The sequence below is a fragment of the Ceratotherium simum genome, chromosome 13 (assembly GCF_057802395.1).
Source record: "Ceratotherium simum simum isolate JZ-2026a chromosome 13, ASM5780239v1, whole genome shotgun sequence".
Lineage (NCBI taxonomy): Eukaryota > Metazoa > Chordata > Mammalia > Perissodactyla > Rhinocerotidae > Ceratotherium > Ceratotherium simum.
This window is the reverse complement of record NC_141912.1, coordinates 51,309,314-51,331,480: the sequence shown is the minus strand read 5'-3', so window position 1 is coordinate 51,331,480 and position 22,167 is coordinate 51,309,314. Positions and strand designations below refer to the sequence as shown.

The window sequence follows — 22,167 nt, the reverse complement described above, 5'->3', positions numbered from 1 at the left end:
TTGTGGATTTGTCTTCCTCAATTTAGACCTTTCATCTTTTGTGTCTCTAAATTCTGTTGTAGAGCCCCTGCTCTTCTCAATATACTTGCTCTCCCTGGGAGAAATCTCATTTTCTCTAGTGGTTTCAATTACCATCCACATGCTGGTGTCTCCCGTATATTTGCATTTATTTCTACCATCGTATTTTGAGTTTTCAGTTTGCAATCAGTTTTCTTTGTTTGTTTTTTTCTATTTTCCAAACTTGATTTGTGTTGCATTGAATAGTATCTTTTTTATATTTACTCATTTGGAAGTTGTTCATTCTGTTATGATTATTTTAGTTATGGGACTGAACTTTTTTTTAACACATCTGCTTGTCTTAACGAAATGTAAATTACATCAGCACTGTTAAACTACACCTGAGCATTGCAAGGACCTTAAACTCTTTTAACTTCTTTTTTCACCCTCCCATGTTGTATGTTACTTTGCTCTAGTATTTGTTCCACTTTTTAAAATAAATGTTTCATGGAAATATAACATTTATGGAGAAAAGTGCACAAATCACAAATAAAGAGCTCAGTGGATTTTTATAAAGCAAAAAGACATGTCCATACCACCCAGCTCAAGAAATAAAAGGTGACCAGCTCCTCTGAGGCCCCTTCATGCCTCCTCCCTTTCAATTTCAACCCCCAGCCCCTCAGCCAAAGGGGAACCATTATTCAGACTTCTATCAACATAGATTAATTTCAAATCTGTTTCTGAACTTTTTATAAATGGAATCATAGAGCATGTAACTTTTGTGCCTGGCTTCTTTGGCAGAACATTATGTCCCTGAGATTCATCCATGTTTTTATATGTTGCAATAATTTATTCTTTCAATTGTTATGTAGTATTCCATTTTATGATAGTACCACAGTTTTTTAAAATTGTGTTGCTATTAATGGACATTTGATTGTTTCCAGTCTTGGGTTATTACAAATACTGATGTTATGAACATTCTTCTATATGTCTCTTGGTGTTCATGTACATGCATTTCTGTTGAATATATGCCAAGTTGTAAAACTGCTGGTTCAGAGAATATCCCTTTAGCTTTAGTGGATAATGCCAAACAACAATCCTGAGTGTGTACCCTTGCACCCACAGTGTGAGAGAAGGGTTTCGTGTCCTGGAGATTTCCTTCATGTCTCCCTAGTGTTGGAATTCGTTCTCCTGATTCCCACATCTTCCTCCTTTCTGATTTAATTCCTCATTTTATTAGAGCGTAGGCTAGAGTAACTTGCTTACCAAAATGGGGGTCTATGGAAGGTAAAGATTTTGAGCTACAAATGGAGACTCCCTTATTGATAGGTTGTTGGTTATAGAACACCGGGTTGGAGTTCATTTTGCCTTGACATTTTGAAGGCAATACTCCGTTGTCTTCTAGATTCTAATCTTGAGGTTGAATAGTTTTTTAAGATCCTCTGATTCTAGGTCTTTTATATGTAACCTTGTAGTTTTTCCTCTTTGGAAGTTTTTAGGATGTTGTCTTTCTCCCTGGAGTTTTGTAACTTCTATATGAGGTACCTTGGTGTAGCTTTTTGTTCTATCCACTATGTTAGGCACTGGGTGGGTCTTTTCAGGCTGGAAAATCATATCCTTCCCTTCTGGAAAGTTTTCCTCAGTTATTTCTTTGATAATTCTCTCCTCTATATTTTCCTTTTCTTTTTGTGAAACAATTTTTATTTGGATATTGGACCTGCTGGATTGCTTTTCTAATTTTCTTAATTTTCTCTCCGATTTTCCAACTGCCTTTTTATTCTACTTTCTAGGATATTTTCTCAATTTTTCTTTCGAATTTATTATTTCTGCGCTCCTGTTTTTGTTCTTTTTTCTTTTCTGAAAAATCCCTTTTTAATCTTCTTCTTGTTTCATGGGTATAATATATTTATTTCTCTGAGGTTATTAATGATAGTGTCTAAATTTTCTTCTGATTTCTATACTGGCTTTGTCTTCACTGGGTTTCTTTTCTTCTTTTGTTTCTTTTATCACTATCTTTCTTATTAGAGGCCCCTGACAAATTTCTAGTGATCCTCAGATGTACAATTATTTTTAACAGTGGAACTGTGAGGTACTAGCAACTTAATTAGACGGAATTTGTTGAAGAGATTTTGTGGAATATCCTAGAAGCAGTTTTTGTTTCTTTTTAGATGTTTTAATATTTATTTTTTATATTAACATAACAAATACTGACTTTTTGATGTACATTTTTGTGAATTTTAACATATGCATAGATTTGTGTAGCCACCACCACTTCAGTGAAGATACAGAACAGTTGCATCAACCCAAAAGAGCAACTTCGGTCTCCATCTTCGTAGCCACATCCTCCTCTCACATCTAACCCCAGGGGATCACTAATCTATTCTCTGTCACTATAGTTTTGTCTTTTCAACAATGGAATCAGATAGTATGTAATCTTTGAGACTGACGTCTTTCATTCCCAAATGCTTTTGGGATTCATCTAACTTGTTTCAAGAAACAGTATTTTATTCCTTATTATCGTTGGGTAGTATTCCACTGTATGGAAACTCCCTATGTTTATCCATTCCTTTGTGGAAGGACATTTGAGTTGTTTCAGATTTGGTGATTGCGAATGGAACTATTATAACCATTTGCATTAGGTTTTATATGAACATAAGTTTTCATTTCTCTAAGGTAAATACCTAGGAGTTGAATTGCTAGGTCAAATGATAAGAATATGTTTAACTTTATAAGAAACTGCCAAACTGTTTTCCACAGTGGCTGTACCATTTTCCATTCCCACTAGCAATGGTAGGAGAGTTTCAGTTGTTCGTTACCCTCACCAGCATTGGTATCATCAGTATTTGTTATTTAATCATTCTAATAGGTGTGTAGTATACCTTATTGTGTCCTTTGTCATATATGTGATTTGCAACTATTTTCTCCCAGTCCGTAGCTTGTCTTTTTATTCTTTTGTTTTCATTCGTATGTTATAAATTGTATTTCATGTGGCCAGTCCTCTTATTTTTCGTTCCTTTTTTATTCTTTTCTAAATCACAGGGAAGCCTGTGTATGTCAGCTGGGATCAAAACTCCCAAAAGATGGGAACTGACAGTATCTAACACAACCTTTGTTAACTTTGATCTGACTGACTGTGTGGCCATCAGGACCTGTTCGGGCTGTTCCCCAGGACAGGGTAAGTAGTTTGAATAGATAAGACAGACAGTAAGTAAAGACAATACTCAAGTAAATATGATAAATAGTGGCAAAGCTGTTGTGATTCATTATTTCTTTTAGTTATAAGATTGCATCAGTAGAAACTGCTGCTCAAATCTCCTGAAAGAAATCCTAGAGGAGGCCGGGGGCTCCCAATGAGGCTCCTGCAGCTCCTCGTTCTTATGACGCCTCTCACACTCTATCATATGGTGCTGCATCTCTGCTGGACTGTGAGCTTCATAAAGGCAGGGATTATATCTCTTTTGCTCAGTTTGTCATTAATATCTAGTAGCCTGGTACCTGGTCGGTTCCTGGATTATATTAATGAATGGAGTTGGATGAGTAGACATATGGATATAAATTAACACACGTGTAATCTTTCCTGAAAGAGCCAGAGTTTAGGTATTTTAAGTTTTCAAAAGCCTAAAGCTTGTTGTATACACAAAGAGAACCCTAGGAATTCTTGCTCACTTGTTAACCACGTCTCAGAGGTGGTGAGAAGTACCTTAGAGGACTCATGGGCCAAGGTGAAAAGAAGCAGAGAGCAATCTAGTTGATTTGATCATTGTAAACAAACAAACCAAATAACTCAAGTAAATAAGCTCTTGTGGTTTGAATCACCAATTTAGATAATTGTTTGTTTTTTTAATTAAATGAATAATCAGCAAGTCTCCACTTTCCTTTTTTTTTCCCTATATAGACAGAGCCAGAGATTGTTTTTATTTGGGTGGCATCTGAATTTAAGACTGTATAAATAATAATAGGAATAAAAACTGCCTTATGGAAATCACTTAAAATCACAATTCCTCAGTTCTTTAATAGCTTCACTGTTTCAAATCATTCATAAGACACCGAAAAAAAGCACATTATTCCTTATGAGCTCTAATCTCTTCTCACTGGATGATGTTGGCTAAGCTATATCTTTCATTTGTTTAAAAACTGTCTATTCCAGATTCTGTTTAAGGAACTGGGTTGGGGGGGTTACAAAGATGAAAAACACATAGTTCTTGTCTTCCAGGAGCTCTCGATCTAGGCACAAAAATAAATGTCTAAGCCATTGTAATAGAGTGTGATGAGTACACTAGTAGAGGATTGAATGAGGTGAGATAAGAGAGAAAGGAAGGGGTTCAGGTAAGATTTCATAGAGGTGACTTGAGCAGGGTTTGGAAAGGTGAGTAGAAACTTGCAAGGAGGAATAGGCAGGGAAAAGTTTCTAGGTATTGGGAACAGCACATGCAAAAAATAGAAATTCCAAACAACAAGTTATGCTTGGGGAATTACGAAGAAGTCCAATATGACTGCATCGTAGAGCTGCAGGTGGCTGTGGTATTAGACGGCCTAGAGAAGTTGCAAGAGGTGGAATCATGGAGTCTTAAATGCACGACTTAATTCACTGCATGAACTCTACTGGGATGCAGAATGAAAACATTAGGACCTCTATTTGTTTGTATCTTATTTTTTTATTTTCCTTTTTGTGTATTCTATAATGTACATAATACAGTAGCATATATACTGAGAGATGTGTACTGAATTTTTAAATTTTAATGACGAGGGGTGGGTATTAGAAGACCTGGGCAGGTGGACTAGCAGCAGTACCGATGAATCACTTGGAGGTGGCGTGAGGGAAAGACTGCTGAGAAGTGTGGCCCGAGAGTTAATACTTAAAAAGTGTCTTACTATTACTATTTGCCCACATGATTGATTGAATATTGCTTTTGAGGGTAAATGTTTAAAGTATAAATCTCATAAGAGATGGGGTTAGACTCATGTAAAAGAACTAGAGCAGAAAGATTGCAAGACCAACCCACAGGACCTTTAGTATTTAGGGATTAGTAAATTGGTGTTCTGAGTCTCTATTTCCTGTTAGACAAGTTTCTCACCCTTGGCACTATTGGCATCTTGGGCTGGGTAATTTTTTGTTGTGGGGACTGTCCTGTGCATCGTAGAATCTCTAGCAGTATCCCTGCCTCTACCCACCAGATGCCAATAGCCCTGCCATCCACCTGGTTGTGACAGTCAAAAATGATTCCAAGTGGTGCCAATGTCCCCTGGGGGGCAAAACCACCCCTGGCTGAGAATCACTGCCCTAGAATACAGGCTGCACGAAGACAGTGCCAATACTGCTCTTCTTTTCCTCTGCATCTGCAGCACATACCGCAGAGCCTGGCATGCAGTAAACACTCATGATATTTTTTTTCTTGAATAAATGACTTAATTGTAAAAGTGTATAAATATGCAATTTAAAGTACTGAACATTTCCCATGAATTCAGCTGCCATTTGTTATGATAGTCTTCTGTACTATCGTGTAACAGTCTTTTTGTCTTCCAATTTGTAGGTGGATTTACTGTGAAGACCAGTCAGTTGAAGTTTAGAAACTCTCCAAACTTAGTAGTATTTCCATTTCCTCATGCAGCAGTTTTGGAAGACTTGGATGGGTCTCTGTCTGGGAAAAATAGAAGTCACATTCTTGCTGCCATGGAAACACTTTCAGCTTCTTGTTGGGTCAATACCAGCTTTGGTCAGGTTGTCCCTGGCAGCGTCTGTGGGGAAGATGTTCTCTTTCATCGCATGTCTATTGGTTTGTAAGTTGAATTAATTTCACATTTTCGCTTGCCAACGTGTGTGCATACATCATTCAGACTGTTGATGTTTTTAGAAGGGAAATTGTTTTCTAGATTCTAATTAAGTTCTACAAAAGTGATGTGGGAATAATTTTGACAGCTGTCAAATCACAAGTTTATGATAGTTTTAGGCTGATTCAAATGGCAGTTAACTCTCAATATCAGTAGATCAGAGCTCATAGCCCTTGACCTCTTACTGACATTTTGAGCTAGTAGCTTCCTCTTGAAAAGACTTGCAACCAACAGAGAATTTGAAATGTATTTAAAATAAAAGTATTATTAAAAAATTCCAGTAATGTCCCTTCTCATTTATATACATGTACTCTCCCCAAGCTCTTTTTAAGTGTTCAGTATTCTCCAGGGAAGCAATTGCTGATGCCTTCCTATTAGTTGCAAAGTTGCTTCTCTCCAGTTCATTTTCCTTGTTAATTTCATGAACTATTGGATTCGTACAATACATTTCCTATTAATATTGGAGCAAGGACTCCTTGGTTATGCTACTCGAACTACCGTTAAGTCAGCAGCTGGGCTGTTTATAATGCATAATAGGATTGCTTCTGCTCTCTTTAATTTCCAGGTAATGATTGCTGAGTGGCTAGGGTTCTATCTTTTACCTATTTCAAATGCATTGTGTATATTTAGCCACACTTCTTTCCTTCCTTTGTTTTAAGTGTCCTGACTGCAAGAATATTAAGTCAAATGATTCAGCCAGACCATGCTGGCTTATTTAAACAGGTAAACTCCAGAGAGTGAGTCAGTGTGGTTAGGATTGCAGTAAGTCTGCATTTTGAATGCATATGGAATCAGTATCTTGACATTCTGTTTTAGAAGGCTTACTAATACACCACTAGCATTGAATAGTCTAAAAATTTTCCACTGTTGCTTTCCAAGATTGTTTATTATTCTATCTAATGTTAACGGGCTCAATTCCAGTGAGTAACATGGCAACGTGGAGGGATATATTTTCATTTCTAATCATTTTGATTGTGCCAAGCATGATTTTTTTTTTTTTCATTCTCAGGAATGCATCCTAATTTTTATTGTTATTTTAGTGATTTTACCAATGATGTTTTAATGAGTGTTTTGAGATTTACCAAAGTCAGTGATTTATTTCTTATATGAATTTTTTTAAATGAGGAAAATTAAAGCAAATTTGTGTAGTTAAAAAGAACATTAAGTGCTTATATGATATTTATTTCTCTGTGTTTTTAATACTCCTTTTTTGTGCCTTACTTTGAGACCTACTGGGAGACCATCTCTTAGAGGCACATAGCAATGTGGTGTTAGAAGACTCTGCAGAAGGGATCCTGTCTGATCAACTGTTCTTTGAGATCTTTGGGACAGGATAGTTAGGTGCTTACTTTGGCAGGAGGTCACAATCCCGGCACTCAGGGACTGATAAGGTCAATAATCCTGATACAATAGTCTCAGTAGTTTCTAAAGTCTCCACTAGGGTGGAAAACTTGTCTTGGTTTATCTGGAATTTTCCTGGTTTTAAAATATAAAATCTCATGTCCCAGAAACTCTTCAGTCTTCAGAAAACCAGGATAGTTGGTCACCCTACTTCCTAGGCTTCTATTTAAAAATTTTCAGGTTGACCCATAGGTCTGTGGACAAATGCCCAACTAACCCAAATTAGCCCCAGGGAAGTCTCAGCACACTCCCAATTATAAGTTTCTTGGCCCCAATGTCCTCACCTGAAGGATAAGGTGATTGGATGAGATGATCTCCAAGGCCTCACTGGTCAAAGTGCATCAGCATCACCTGGGAGCTTGTTGGACCTGGGGACTCAGGCTCCACCACAGACATCCTGAATCAGAATCCCTGGGTGATCTATGGTCAAATTTTAGAAGCACTGCTCTGAGGTCCTTCTAACTTTATCTTTCTATGATTCTATCCCTAGCTATTTGTGCTCAGTGACTTGATCTTTGTCCCAGAGCATTATAACCTCATTAGGAACATGTCAGAGCTAATGAGCAATTTGAATTCGGCATAGATACAAACTTTACTGCATTTCATGGAGAAAGGATTAATTTGTTGTGCTGTTTGCCCTGGAGCAAGCCCCCTAAGAGTTGATTTACAAAGCTCTCACAGTCATGGTCTTTTGGGGTTGCATGTTGATGGAGATCTGAAATGGCACAGGCACCCTGCTGTTCTCACTTACTCCCCTCCCTCAGCACGGGGTCTCCAGAGGGCAGGGCGTGAAGGCTTACATAGCTGCATAAACAAGGCACCCCTTCCCTGTTTGCTAACAACCAAGTGGTTGGAGTGTAATGTCTTCCGTGGAGGGCCCTCTCTCTGGTCCATTTTCACTGTAAGTTCTCTGTTTGGCGCCCTGTCCCTCACTACCTTGTGTAAGTCTGATGGGTGCCCACGTTGGTAACATGTCCTGTTTTACAGCTTCCTCTGCCTCAGCCTTAGCAGTTGGGTCGACAGAGGTATATAAATATTTGAAGTTGGCGATCATGTTTAATATTTAGGTGAAGAAAAAATTCGCACGCTCTACAAGACAGAGTCTACTTTATCTTTTGTTAAAATGACCACGTGCTTGATCTGCATGAGTGCTGCTTATATTATTCTCTCTCTCACTCACTAGTTCTAAAAACATGCTCTTTTTAGGAGCCACAGGTATTCTGGATAGTGTTCCTTTCCTAGCTTCTGTTTCTACTGATCTCATTCTCCCAACCCCATCCTTCCTGATAAGACGGGGGTGGTCGTAGCCCTACTAATGTAACTCAGGGCCTCATTTCAGAAAAATGCCCGTGACCCTTTTCTCCAGAGGTCTCATAATGATGACATGCCTCACATGGTTCTTGGATTTATCGATCCCCAAACTTCTTCTGTTTTCTTCTGTATAGAGGTGATTACATGGAATAAGGATAATGTTACCCATAGACTTTTATGTGCTCCTTCTAGATCTCCTTTTTAAGCTCTTCTCCTTGTCCCTTAAAGGCTAGTGTTCCTTAGGGTTCTGTGAGGAGCTTTTCTTTCGTCTCAAGTCATACTCTTCCCAAGTGATCTCGATTATTTCACGGCCTCAGTTAACATTCACTGATGATTCCAGATTTTTTTCCTCCAGTCTACACTGCTCTACTGAACTCTGGACCCATTTATCCAACTGATCTTAGGATCTGCACTGTCCACTATTGTAGCCACTAGCCATACATGGCTACTAAACACTTGAAATGTGGTTCATCCAAATTGAGATGTGCTGTAAGTGTAAATTATACACCATATTTCTAAAACTTCACATAAAAAAGAATGTAAAATATCTCAATGATTTGTCTATATTGATTATGTTGAAATGGTAATATTTTTGATATATTATGTTTAATATATTATTAAAATTAATTTCACCTGTTTCTTTTCATGCTGGCTTGCCTTTATGGCTTGCATTGTATTTCTATTGAGCAGAAATGCTTCCAGTATTTCCACTAGAGTATTTAATAGCCATCTCAAACTCAACTTGTCAAAACTGAACTTATAGTCTTTGTCCATATATCTGTTCCTCCCTGCGTGTTCAGAATCCCTAGATGTTCAGGCAAATGCCTCGGTTATCTAAACCAGAAACATAGAGTCATCCTTGACTCATCTTCTTATCTTATTTCTCACATAAATCACCTAGAAAGTCTAGTCCATTTTATCTCCTTAAAAAATTCCTCTTGAGTCTTTCTACTTCTCTCCCTCCCAGCTTCCCGTCTCTAGTCCAGGCCATCGTTACCTCTCACCTGTATAACCACAACAGCCTCTTAGCTTGCGGCCTTGCTGTGCTCCCCTCCTTAAACTTTGTAAATGCAGATCTAGTCTTGCCATTCATTCATTCCCTTGCCTGAAACTTTAGTGGCTTCCCAGTGCCTTCTAAAGAAAGTCCAACATCCTTAATGTCTCATGGGCCCTTCATGACCTGCTCCTTATTTATAGTTCAGCATCATCTCTCAGCACTCTGCCCTCCCTTCCCTGCATTTTATGCCGCAGCCACACTCAACTTCTTTGTGCTTTCCAATTCATAAGGTTCAGCTTCCATGAACTCAGCATGAAGGTCATTTTCTCTGGCAAGCTTCCCTGAGCTTCCTGCACAGGTTTTGGTATCCCTGCTGTGTGCTGGCTCTCTATACTTGCTCTAACCAATGCTCATAGCTCCTGCATAGCTTGATAAATTGTCCCTCTCCTCTCATAGATAGTAAATAGGATGGGAATAGTGTTTTTGTGTGTATTTGTTTGTATTATAGTGCTCAATACCATGCTGAACACATAGTAACTCAATAAGATTAGTATTGAATAAATGGATATAAATAAAAAAATTGTAGACTCTCCAAATCTTCCTCTAGTGTCCGTATTGTCCGTTTCTCTTAGGATATGCTTATGAGGAGTCCATGGCCCTCAACTTTTCTTCAGAAGACAAGAATTAAAATACTATCCTCAGTCTTTGTTTCTAAAATTCCCCGGAACATCTAATACTTAAGAATTTCCTTTCATAATGTTTTCTGGGCTTTGCTTTCCTGGAGCTATCAGTTGACCCGATGATTTACTTTAACAGCTGATCCCTTCTCCACTCTGCCCCTATCCCACCCCCACTAAGTCAGTAGTTCGCCTACATTTGCAGTTGTCTTCTTGCTCTGGTGGTATGGATGCATAGAACTGTGATGGGGAGAATGAAAACTCAACCCTTACATCTGTCATCTGGGAATTATTATTATTATTTTTTGGTCTAGAGCACTCTAGAGCTCCTTCAGTTGTCATAGACTTATTCAGATAACAATAAATCAAACCTCGATGTGTCTTCCAATTATTGACTCGATTGACAGAAGGGGAAATTAAAAGAGTTTATAAGATGTTGTAGGTTGGCCAACCAGTCCTTCTAAGTTTTTATAGGATGTACATAAAATAAGTCAGGACATACACATATATTTGTAATTATTTTTCAAAGACTGAAGAATAGAGAATTAATTAAGAATCATTTGTGGGTGCAAGTCATAGTCCCCCCACACACACACCCTTCCTAGGTGTATTCCTTTGGACAAGTTACTTCCCCTCTTTTGTTTCAATTCTCACATCAGTGAAATGGGCATAATAGTATTTATCTCACAGGATCATTGCCTGATATGTAGTATAAGTGCCCAATAAATGTTGTCTTTAAAAATCTCTACATTTGTGATGTACAAAATGATATATAAATGTCCTATTAATTGAATAAAATACTATATATGTTTATGTTTCTGAGAAACAAATGCCTAGCAAGGGAATTAAATTTGCTCAAATGTAACTTCATCCAATTCTTGAAAAACAGGAAGTACTTTCCAATAGTCAGATGACATTGTACCAATCCAGCAAAACCTCCCCAGGTAGTCATAGAATCTGGAGTCGTTCAGGACACAGTCTTTGATTCATTGTGCCCCAGTACCTTCTGTTTCTTCCTTCCTACTTCTCCTGGAAGAGAAAAGGTTAACATGTTTGTTGATCACCTTGATTCTTAGATCTTGCTTAATATCCTCTCCTGTAGCGCTAGCGTTCAGCTTTTACCTACTTAACTGCTCTTAATGTGTCAGTGTTCAAAGGGTGAGGCACCCCTGCCTCTGTGAATGCAAAAGTAAAGAAGAGTTCAAATGGAAATTTTGGCCTAGCTTTTCCTTTAATAATCGCCTAACTCTTCTTCCTAGGGATAAATAGGCATAGCATCACTAATAGTATCTTTTCAGTCCTCAAAAAAAAAAAAAAAAAAAAAAATACCCATGTGAAGCAGGAAAATTCCAAGAAGTATTATCATCTCTTGGCAGCAGAAGTTACAGAAGTAAAATAGAAAAAGATCTAAAAATCGTAATGGACCCTAAACTGAGGAAAGCATCAACAATACTACATGGTTATGAAATTTCATGAATAATAAAAGAGTTCAGTAGTGTGCTGGTAAATGTTTAACAACTAGCTCTCTAGAATAAAAAGCACTGATTTGTAGCATTCGCCTAATTCCATGGCGAAAATACTCTCACATGACCCACAGAGGCTACCATCGTGATATCACAGAACACGGCATTGGGAAGAGGGACTGACAATGAGCCTGAGAGCTGGGGTCAGTCGGTTCCACCAAAGCACCAGGTGTGTACACGTGTAAAAGGGAAGATTCCTTTCTTAGTCTAACTCCCTTCCTGATGCATAAAATTGTTTTTCAATATTCTTGACCAGTAGTTGTCTACCTTGGGGTTATATAGCTCCAGTGGTATTATTCTCATGTGCTGAGGCAGCCTCCAGCTGGATTCAGCAGATCCAGAGAGGAGATGCAAGTGTATGAAGGATCATCTTAGAAAGGATGATAGAATATATTGCTTCTCTTCATGGATTAAGATAGAGTAAGTGAGGAGTATTGTCCTAATGTTAAAAAACCATAGACACTACCTTTGAGGAGATGCTGGGTTGATTCTGGGGCTTCTCTACAATAAATTATTATTGCTTTAGCCAACTCTGAAAAAAGATAAACAGAAATATACACCTGCAAAGTCACGGAGGAGTGGTGGCAGGTTGTGCCTGCCAGACACACAAGGGTTATAAGGCTTGCGTCTCTGCCTACCAGCTCTAGTTTGTGAATATAAAGATTGTTAAAAGTTGGGGGGAAGACTGAATGTTGTGATTTCTTTCCTCTTACTCAGAAGGAGAAATATTTGTGTTTCTCAATTAATAAGGGTATATATTAAAAAACCCTTACTGATACACATAAAATATTACTGGATGATGGCAGATCAGCAGGTAGGATAGTGGTTCTCTGACAAGGACTTGTATGAGCCCAGTGTATTTTTAAAGGATGCTCAAGCAAGCCATGCCCCAAAAACTTGTTGGCTGTGCTCAGAATTTTGACTTTGTCCTCTTTGTGCAGTAAAAGATGAGAGCGACAATAGCAGACACTAGCATTCAATAGATGCGAGCAGCACCTTTGGGGGCTAGTTATTATGATGTGTCTGGCTTAGGAGATGTGTAATTGTAAAGGCTTTATTTCACAATTGTTCCGAACTGAGAGCATTTAGAGCTCAATGCAATGTTTGTCTTAATACACAGAGATATGAACCCTCAGGAAAAGTAAGCTAATGGTAAACACAAACCAGGGAGTTAATATTTGTTCTCACTGATATTGCTGATTGCCTAACAAATCCTTTGTGAGCAGTATACATTCAACAGTTCTGCACAGTGTATGGGCACTAAATGACATAACTGTTTATGCAACTAGTATTGTAAATTGGTACTTAGGTTGGGAAGTTTTATCGAGTGATAGTGCTATATTTCTAGAGGAAAATGTCTCTTAGTTGAAAACAGGCTTGGTTATTAAAAAAAAGGAAGAAAAATTAAGACACTGCACAGAACAGGGAAGGCTTGTAGTCCTGTTGCCTTTTTGATTGTATACAGGAGCTATTACTGACGCAGAGGTGAGAGTTAACATTTAAAATGGACAGGTTGCCTCCTGATTTCTTGCACATAAAGCCATGAGAAGTTCAGGGAGAGACTTCTTCCCCTAGTAATGAAGCTCTCTGCTGCTAATGGCCCATGCAGACTCCCTTGGCTCCTCCAAATTAGAAATACTTTTGTGCTCCTTTGCTTCCTTAACAGTAAAGAGAGGGAGATTGGTGGCTATTTAGGGCACAGGGAAATTGGTGGCTATTTAGGGCAAGCGAAAATTGTAGTAATTATGGTTAGTAAATTTTCTTCATGGTGTTCTTTGATTCTTGATGTTCTTTTGCTGCTTTTCAGAAGAGCCCACCACTGTCACTGCTGGCATTTGGCCTAGAAGGATGGGAGCTGATTTGACTTAGAATTTTTTCGCCCCCACTGATGGCCAACAGAAGGGCTCTTGCCTACTGGGAGATGGGTTTTTTTACATTTTGATTTGCTTTCCAGAGTAAACCATGTAACCCTTTCCACTACCAGCTGCGATAAAGGTATACGTGATAACCTCCTTCTATACCTTATTGCACCGCAGAAAGCTGGTATTGCACATGAGTGCCAGTGAAATTGCATTTCACACAAACCTTGGTTGAGATGGATGGGGTTGCTTGACAGGATCAGGGCGATGAGTGCAGAAGGAAGAGGAGAGGTAATTTAGGATCATGATGTGCTATGGCGAGTTTCTGGTTGATCAAGAGGTTAGCATTAGATTACTGGATGCTAGTTGGAAGGAGAAGGGCATCCAAAGGAAGGTACAAAGGTCTCAAAGACAAATAGACCTGAATAATTGTTAGCATTTAGCAGTTTTACAATATTTGAAGAGAGGGTCAGGTTGATAAGGGCCTTCAGAGACTGGGGAGCACAGTCTGAAAAACGGCTCCTTCAACAATTGAAATTGCAGTCTGTAGAAACGGAACCAGAAGAAATCATATCCTGAAAACCGATTTATCAATGTGATGCTGATGGAAATTTGAGACATAATTAAGTCTAGTCAAAGTGTTTAGGGGGATTCTTAGGGCCATATTGCCAGAATGAAGAAGCATTTCTGGAAATATGCATGATGTCTTAAGAAAAGGGTGACAAAATATAGGTTGGCAAGGCAAAGTGAGTGACAAAATATGGGTTGGAGGAATTTGATGTGAAAAGATGGATGCTTTTGAACAAATAGAATTCTTTTTTGGGTCTATAGTTTAAAAAAACTATTTGTAAAATTGGTTTAACTGAGAGCACTTGACTAGGATAGAAAAGATATAAGTTCATAAGGAAACCTTAAACCAGGGCCCACTATTAGTGTAGATTGCTTGTATACACCCAGGAGAAGTTTTCTGACCACCAAACGTAAGTGTTTAAGTCCTCTTGGCAATTATGCTATTGACTTCGGTTGACTGTATCAAGCTCTGATAACTTATGATCAACTGCTTATCCCCTTTGATTAATACGTTTACAAGAAATCTCCTGTCACTTATGTGGTTTTCTGGGTAGACTTCCCTGTTGGGAAGAAACACCACTAAGTAGTCCATTGGAGTGTTCTAGTTCATTTAACCCCTGTTTATTCATTCAGCAAATATTTATTGAAGACCCATTATGTGAAACGCAGTTTTATTTCTTACCGTGAATTATTAAATGGAAATTCTGACTTATCAATTAGTCTCTCTTGGATTTAGGTCTTGTGATTCATTTTCCAGAGCCCATATATACCATATATCTGAAAGGATGCACTTTTGGAACCTAAAACACTCAGACTCATTCTCTGGACTGTGGGGAATCCCACCTTATATACTGACCGTGGTAGCCACTGCAGCCCACTTCTCTGCCTCTTTGGTATTTCTTAGTCCCACCTTATCTCTTCTCATCACATTTGTTTTGCATTTATTTCCCAGAAGCCTATCTTTATTCCTTACATATACTAGTTGGGCCAGATTGTTCTGGATGATCTCTTGGGACTCTGAGACATGGTTTCAGTCAGGGGAAGAGAGAGCCATGACAATTGAGGACAAATGGCTGGAAAATACAAGGAAGAAAATTAAGCTTTTAAAGCTTGTCTAAAGATTAAAATTTAAAAATAAATTCCATAAATGGAGGAAGAATTTGAGGATGGGAATGCCACATAACTGGAAGAGGGGCCCCGGTAAAGTATGGAAGAAATTCCTGTAATGGATTGGAAGTTAGAACAGGTGACCCTCATGTCCAGTCTGATTCTAAGAATATGAGTTAAGGATTGTCCTTTAGTTCTAGTTTAAATCCTGATGGAAAAACCCTAAGTATCCCAAGCCCAGAGAGAGGAAGAAGTACCCCTACCCTGACCCCGAGATTTCTACAGGTTCAGTGAATGCTGCATAGGGAAGTCTGAGGAAAGAGTAGTTCTTTTGTTCCGAAGGCCCTGAGCATTCATCCTTTTCATTTTATTAATTAGCGGATGAGACGAATGCATTTAATCTTATGAGAAATATGTATCAAGTACTGCATTGTCAGGGCCAGGTCTCTGTACTGTGAAAGGTGTTTTCAAACGACCAAATATCCTGGGTAAACCTCTAGATGTTAAAATAAGCAGTGCAGAATGGCAGATCTGGCACATCTGAGGTTCTTTCTTAAATGAGTTGTAGGTAGATGTTGTTGGCCTTGGTGAAAGACTGAATACTTTATATAGATTCTCTGTGTTTTACAGTAGCTATATGAGATACATGCTATTGTTGCCTCCATTTTGAAAAAAAGGAGATTAAATTTAAAAGAGAGTCAGTAACTTGCCCAAGTTCATCCACCTAGTGCATACAGGTGTAGATTTCCAATTTACACCCATTTGACTATAGAGCACAAGCATTTAACACTGAAAACAGCTTCCTTTTATAATATGCCACTGGATTGTAAATTGCCTTTGGATCTGCTCATGCCACACCTCACTTTGAAAACCCAACATCCTTCTTCATCTCCTTTCCCTCTACTTTGAGAATTTAATTATCTGCCTGTAGCAAAATGCCACAGTTAGATTCTCGTGAAAACTAAACCAAAGCGGGAAGGACAGTCATAATGTGTATTGATTTTTTTTTTTTTTTAACTTTTGCTGTGTTTTTTTCTGTCCACTTTGACTTTCTTTGAGGGTCTTAGCATGTGGCCAAATCTATTTATGTTCTAGCGAAGTCTTAAAAATCGCTCTCTGGGATGGGCTGTGTAGAATAATTTATAGAAATTAGAAAATTTCTAGTTCTACCTGTGACATTCACATAATAATTTTGCCACACTCTGCCTCAGTTTCCTCATTTGGTAAAATGTGGGTCTTCTAGAAATGCTGTATGCAAATTAGGGAATTGGCACTAGCTGCTTTCGGAAGAGCTCATGCGTGCAGTTTTCCTTCACAGAACAAACATGATTTGAGGGCCCATTGTGTGCAGGGCCGTGTGTCAGGGTGCAGGATACCAAAAAGGGAAAATATCTCTAACTTGAGGATCTTATAATCTATGTTAACAAACAAAACAGCAAACCTAACAGCGCTGAGACGCTGTAGCAGGGGTGAGCGCTGGGCATATGCAAGCCCACAGGGGAGGAGTCAGGTTACTCATCATTCTAGGGAAGGCTACTGAACCATTCCTGCTGGGTGGCTGGAGGTGGGCTTCTGAGAGTAGAGGCACATCAGGTTCTGGGTCTCAGTCATTGTTTCCCATAGGAATATCTATCTAATTACCAATATAATGTGTTTTCTGCTGCTGATAAACCTAGTCTATGGCAAAATTCTGGCCATAGACATTTCTTTTTGAAAATAGTGGTATTTAATCCTGGCTTATATGAACTCATTAAGATGGCATTTATTAGTGGCTTTAGATTGGAGCATTACTTCAACCCCCCGGCCAGTGTAATGCACAGACCATCCAGTGCCATCTTCTCACTGGGCTCTTTTGAAAACCTCAATAGACTCATGGACCAAAAGGACCTGAGACAGAGAAGGGGAGAACAGAAGATGAACTATAACCAATGGAAGAGAAGTGCCTTAGATCCAGACTGGACAAGTGACTTAAAACCATTTTTTTCTTTTTAAATCACCCTAGAGCTAATGCTCCGGATGTTTCTTATGATTTAACTGTGACTGACAGCAGAAATAAGACAACCACTGTCAATTATGTGTGGGACACATTGTCTAACCATCATGGCTGGATGGCTCTGCTCTTGGATCAAGAGACATACTCACTGCGGTTTGAGACCCCTTGGATCAACAGATCTCTGCAGGTAACCCAGGCATTCATTCATTCATTCATTCATTCATTGGTGTGTCACATTTCCCAGGAGTTCTTATCGTTCCTTCTGTGAAATAATAGTTTGTAAATGTGAGCCTCTTCTGGTGCTGAGAGAGAAAACTGCAGCAGCATTTGGCTAGATGAATGTAAACTGAATATGAGATTGTTTTTTAACTTGAAAATTTTAGAATCTGTTTAAATCTCACCTTGAACGCAGAATGGTTCTGCCTGAAAATTTAACTTTATTAACACGATGAAAAATAGTTCTAAGCATTCTGTAGAATTGTATTTTTATATTATGGGTTAAGAACCAACTAACCTCAGGCAAGTGTTTGTAGCCAGAGAAAATGCCTTAGCAAGGCATTTTTACATTGCATACTGCCACCTTGTGGTCAAGGATTAACTTGCAAATGAGGGTCTAGACTCATTTGCAAGGGTGAAGGAGTCAAATGGTTAGGGGGAAGGAAGACAGGACTAACCATGTGGAAAGTGGGTGCATTTTCTGAAAAAAAAAAAAAAAAAAACAAACCTCAATCTAATGGATTCCCTCAAGCTTCTTTTCTTCCTTTTAATACATTTCTTTCTTCCTATCTCATCATATACATTCTCCCTGAAGGTCACGAGAACAGGTCTTAGAGAGCTAGAAGCTGCTTTAGGTGTGCCATAGCTCTGAGGAACTCAAAGCAGAATCCTTTTTGATTCTCTCACTATGGCTCTCATAAAGGATGTACACCTCTCCTTCCTTCCCTTGGGGTTCCCATGAGAACATTCTGGGAAATTTTCATAAGGGGAGGCAGTAGAATGGCGATTCTGGAGGAGGACACCCTGGGTTTCTCTCCTGGCTCAGCACTCTCCTGCTTTGTGATGTGGGGTGAGTTACTGGACCTCTCCTGCCTCAGTTTCCTCATCTGTGAAATGGGGGCAGTAATAGCATCAATCACCAGGGGTCTCTCAAGGATCGAATGCCTTGATGTGAGCACATAGCAAATGCTCCAACAGTGTTAGCTGTTACTGTCATAAATGGATGGCCCCCATCATTGCCTGCCTCCTTAAGTTATGGGAATGGGAAAGGAATTCTAGACCTGGCTCTGTCTTTTCCAGCTGTTTGACCTGGGACAAGTTGATTCACTTGTCTGGGTCTTGGTTTTCTCCTGTTAATTCAGGTCGTTTAAAACAAAGAAACTTACGGCATCTTTCATAGAACTCACATTCTATGATTTTGTAGCTCTAGTTATGAATTTATTATGGAGTGGACTTATTTAAGCCCATTTCCCATAAGAAAAGTAGTCTAGGTGTGAACTGCCCTATTTCTAAACTATTCCATCTGCCTTCTTTGTAGCTCATTTTGGGGGGGAGCCTTCCTTCCTAAATGAGCACTCTTGTGCTTTTCTCTCACTTCAAGTACTCAGCAACATTTGACAACTTTGCTCCTGGGAATTATCTCCTGCTGATGCACACAGGCGTGTGGCCTTACCCTGACGTCTTCATAAAGTGTGGGAGTCAAGTGGGGCAGTCCCTTCCATCTCTTCCATCACCTGGTCAGGACCAAGGCTGTGACTGGTTCTTCGATAACCAGTTGAGGCAACTCACCTATCTGGGTAAGTGTAATTGGATGAGCGTGTTGAGGGCGCATGATCAGAAACCACTATTCACTCTTGAATTCGAGACTTCAGTGCTATGAAGTGATGCGGAACAGAAGGGGCCAGCTGTGTGTTATGGTCCAGTGAAATCAGACTGCCTGGGTTTAAATCCCAGCTCCACACTCACTGGCTATGGGACAGTGGTCAGGTACCCTTTCACTCTAAGACTCCTCATCTGTAAAATGGGATAATAACAGGATTTACTTCAAAGGATAGGCAATTAAATAAAGGATAACATGTGTAACTTCTTAGCAGAGTGCCTAACTCACAGACAGTGCTTAACACATGTTGTTATTAATATTTTTAATTCACTTTAAGGCAGTGCTGTATTTGTAGAAAGATCACAGGTCAAGACAAGACGGCTGGGTATGGCCACAGATACAAGGAACAGCAGGGAAGACGAGGTGACAGGTACGGAGAGAGGAGGGATGAAGAGTGAAGTTAATGTGGAAAACGAGAAGGCAAGCCTTGGAAGGGAAGCTGAGGCCAGGAAGATGAGGTGGCACAGAGGGCTGATCTGAGGACTGGGGATGGGCTATCTCTGAGTTGTGTCAGAATGCAGCATCAAGATGAAGGATCCAGGAGCCTCATTTCGTAAGACCAGGGACTGTACTGTGATTGCAGAGTAACAGAGGGCAAAAGGACTTCCTTACCTGCTTACTGTGCGGGTTTCACAGGAGCCCAATGTGTGGGTCAGAACCATACCTTTCTTTTGACTTCCTGGTGCTCGTCTCATATTCCTTTTCCACACCGTGTCAGCATTGGTCACTCTGAGCCCACGGTGTCCTCTTATACCAACCTCAGCTCAGTTGTGCTCTGTAAGGAGAATCTGGCCAAATGGGTCACTAGAATGACATTTTGTTATTAATTGGTCAAATTCAGGGGACCTCATCAGCATGGCAAGTGCCAGCCCCTGCCAGAAGCCAGACTGGGCCCTGAGGGTTTAGAGAGCTAGGCAATTGTCCTGCACCCCTGTCCCTCTCACTTGTCAACTGAGTCTGATCTGCACTTGCTCCTGGGACTAGTAAATTTTAAAAGCACCAGAAAGGAGAGTATGGTGATTCTCTGGTGTTTTTTAAGTCTTTTCCAAATGGATTGTTGTATATTTTATTTGCACTGAATTGTGCTATTCAAATTTTATTTCTGATTTCATCCAACCGTAAATGTAACCTAAAACTATAAAAACTCAGGATGGACAGAGATCCTGAGAGTGTTTTACTGCTAGAGCCAAATGCAGACATTAAGTAGGAGCAAATCAGTGCCGTTAACTTTAACTATGACTGTTCACTTGATAAATATTCTGGAAGAAAATTTTAATTTCAAATTGCTCTCATTCTATTACTTAGCATGCTTCTGAAGAGCCTGTCTTGTCCATTGGTCAGATTCTGTTCATGAACTACAAACTAATTTGAAGAGTCACATAAGCCGAGCATCATAAAGGAAGATTTGCGATATAAGGAAAAAAAAATCAAGTCATACAGCTACAGATTTTCTTCCCCTTTGATAGCGTTATTTATTGAATTAATAGCAAGTAGTATTATTTTACTATATATACACACATGGTATAAACGCACATCTGTGTAAACATATATTTATATGTAGGTGTACATCTGTGTGTAAATATGTGCATATGCAGGATGTAGATGAATACTTCAGTATAAAACATTTTTTAGTTAGATAGCCTTTATTAATTAAAAAAAAATTCTCTGTACCAGAATACCCTAGTGTTTCCACCTTCAATTAATATGAGTCGGAAAGGGAACAGGAAGTAGCAGAGGATTGGTTGGATGTTTAATAAACTTAGAAACCCTTGTCCCTTAGGAGGATTCCTAGGTAATGGCTTCGAGGTCATTTGTGCCTCCTCTGTCCTCTGAGTGAATGGGGTAGGTAGGTGGCTAGAGCCACTTCTGTTCCCGTTTCTGGGCTGACACAGAGAGGATATGAGGATTCAGGGGGAACTGAGGCTCGCACTGCTCCTCTGTGGTGGTGGTCCACACAGCTCAATTGGATCCTGTGGATTTGGCTATGATTTTGGATATCCTCTGTCTCAAATTTACATCATCTCTAGGAATACTGATGCCATAGTGGCAGTGAGGAAATTGCAGTTGGTACCCCAACAAGACCCCAAGCAATAGAGTTCCAGTTCTGCCATGCACTTTACGTGTTGATTAGTTTGTTACTTTCACTTAATTGTTTTTTTGGACCATGTGACTTTATATGTCTGTGACTGAGATAATTTACATAAAATGCATTTAATCTAAAATGAGAACATAAGTCACGATCTCACAGTCTATGTGGACATATTCCTGCAATGAAAAAACATGGGGAGAGTTGTGTACTGTAGATAAGTTTTATTTTATTGTAGAGAAACTTCTTGATCTCCTCAGGTCCATGGAGTTTGAGTTTCCTGTCAGGCTTTCGGGGGTGTGGGGGGTCCTGCTCCTTTTCCTGGCTGGCGTCCCATTCAGAGCGCTGCTTTACCTGCAGTTGGCTGTGTTTCACCCATTTGTTGACCACTTCTAAGTGGACCATCTTTTGTATTTTTGTTTGCAACCTTACCACATCCTCCAGGAGAGGAAGTTTAAAAAAAATCGCAATTATCTTCATTTCCTCCGTTTGGCTACTTTGTGTGTGATTTAAGATACCTGACTAATCTTAGACCCAACTGAGCATGGAAAAGACCAGAACCCAGGCATTCTAGCTCCCGGCTATGGCTCTCTCCACTAGAGTGTGCTGCCCACTAAGTAATCCTTGATCCCTGACCCACAGGGTGGGGATGTTGGGCAGGGCTGTGGGAGAAAACTTCTCACCAAGCCCCAGTGACAGAAAAGAATCCTGCACGTATAGTGGGTCTGACCTTGCATTTCTCTTCTCCACCAAGGTGAGTTCTGTCTTTGTTCAGCAGACGTCTTTATGGAATTCAGGTTCTTTGGAAAGCTGGTGGCCAGAGCTTAGGGCTCAGGGTTTTAATCAGCGGCTGGCTGACTCTTTCACTCAGGGCATGGAATTATAAATTCTCCATGCCTCAGTGGCTCCATCTATGCAAGGAGGCTAAGAATACTTACTTA

At 39.5% G+C, this 22,167-nt stretch overlaps 1 protein-coding gene across 2 annotated transcripts in view; it reads left to right on the top strand.

Moving 5' to 3' along the window:
• Positions 1–22,167, top strand: part of PKHD1 (PKHD1 ciliary IPT domain containing fibrocystin/polyductin) — a 431,042-nt gene that overhangs the window by 190,876 nt on the left and 217,999 nt on the right. For both annotated transcript variants that reach the window (XM_014782549.2, XM_087438704.1), the window contains 4 exons: positions 3,037–3,172; positions 5,529–5,775; positions 17,274–17,451; positions 18,862–19,057. In XM_014782549.2, the coding sequence (XP_014638035.2) occupies positions 3,037–3,172; positions 5,529–5,775; positions 17,274–17,451; positions 18,862–19,057 (757 nt within the window). The remainder of the gene's footprint in view (positions 1–3,036; positions 3,173–5,528; positions 5,776–17,273; positions 17,452–18,861; positions 19,058–22,167) is intronic.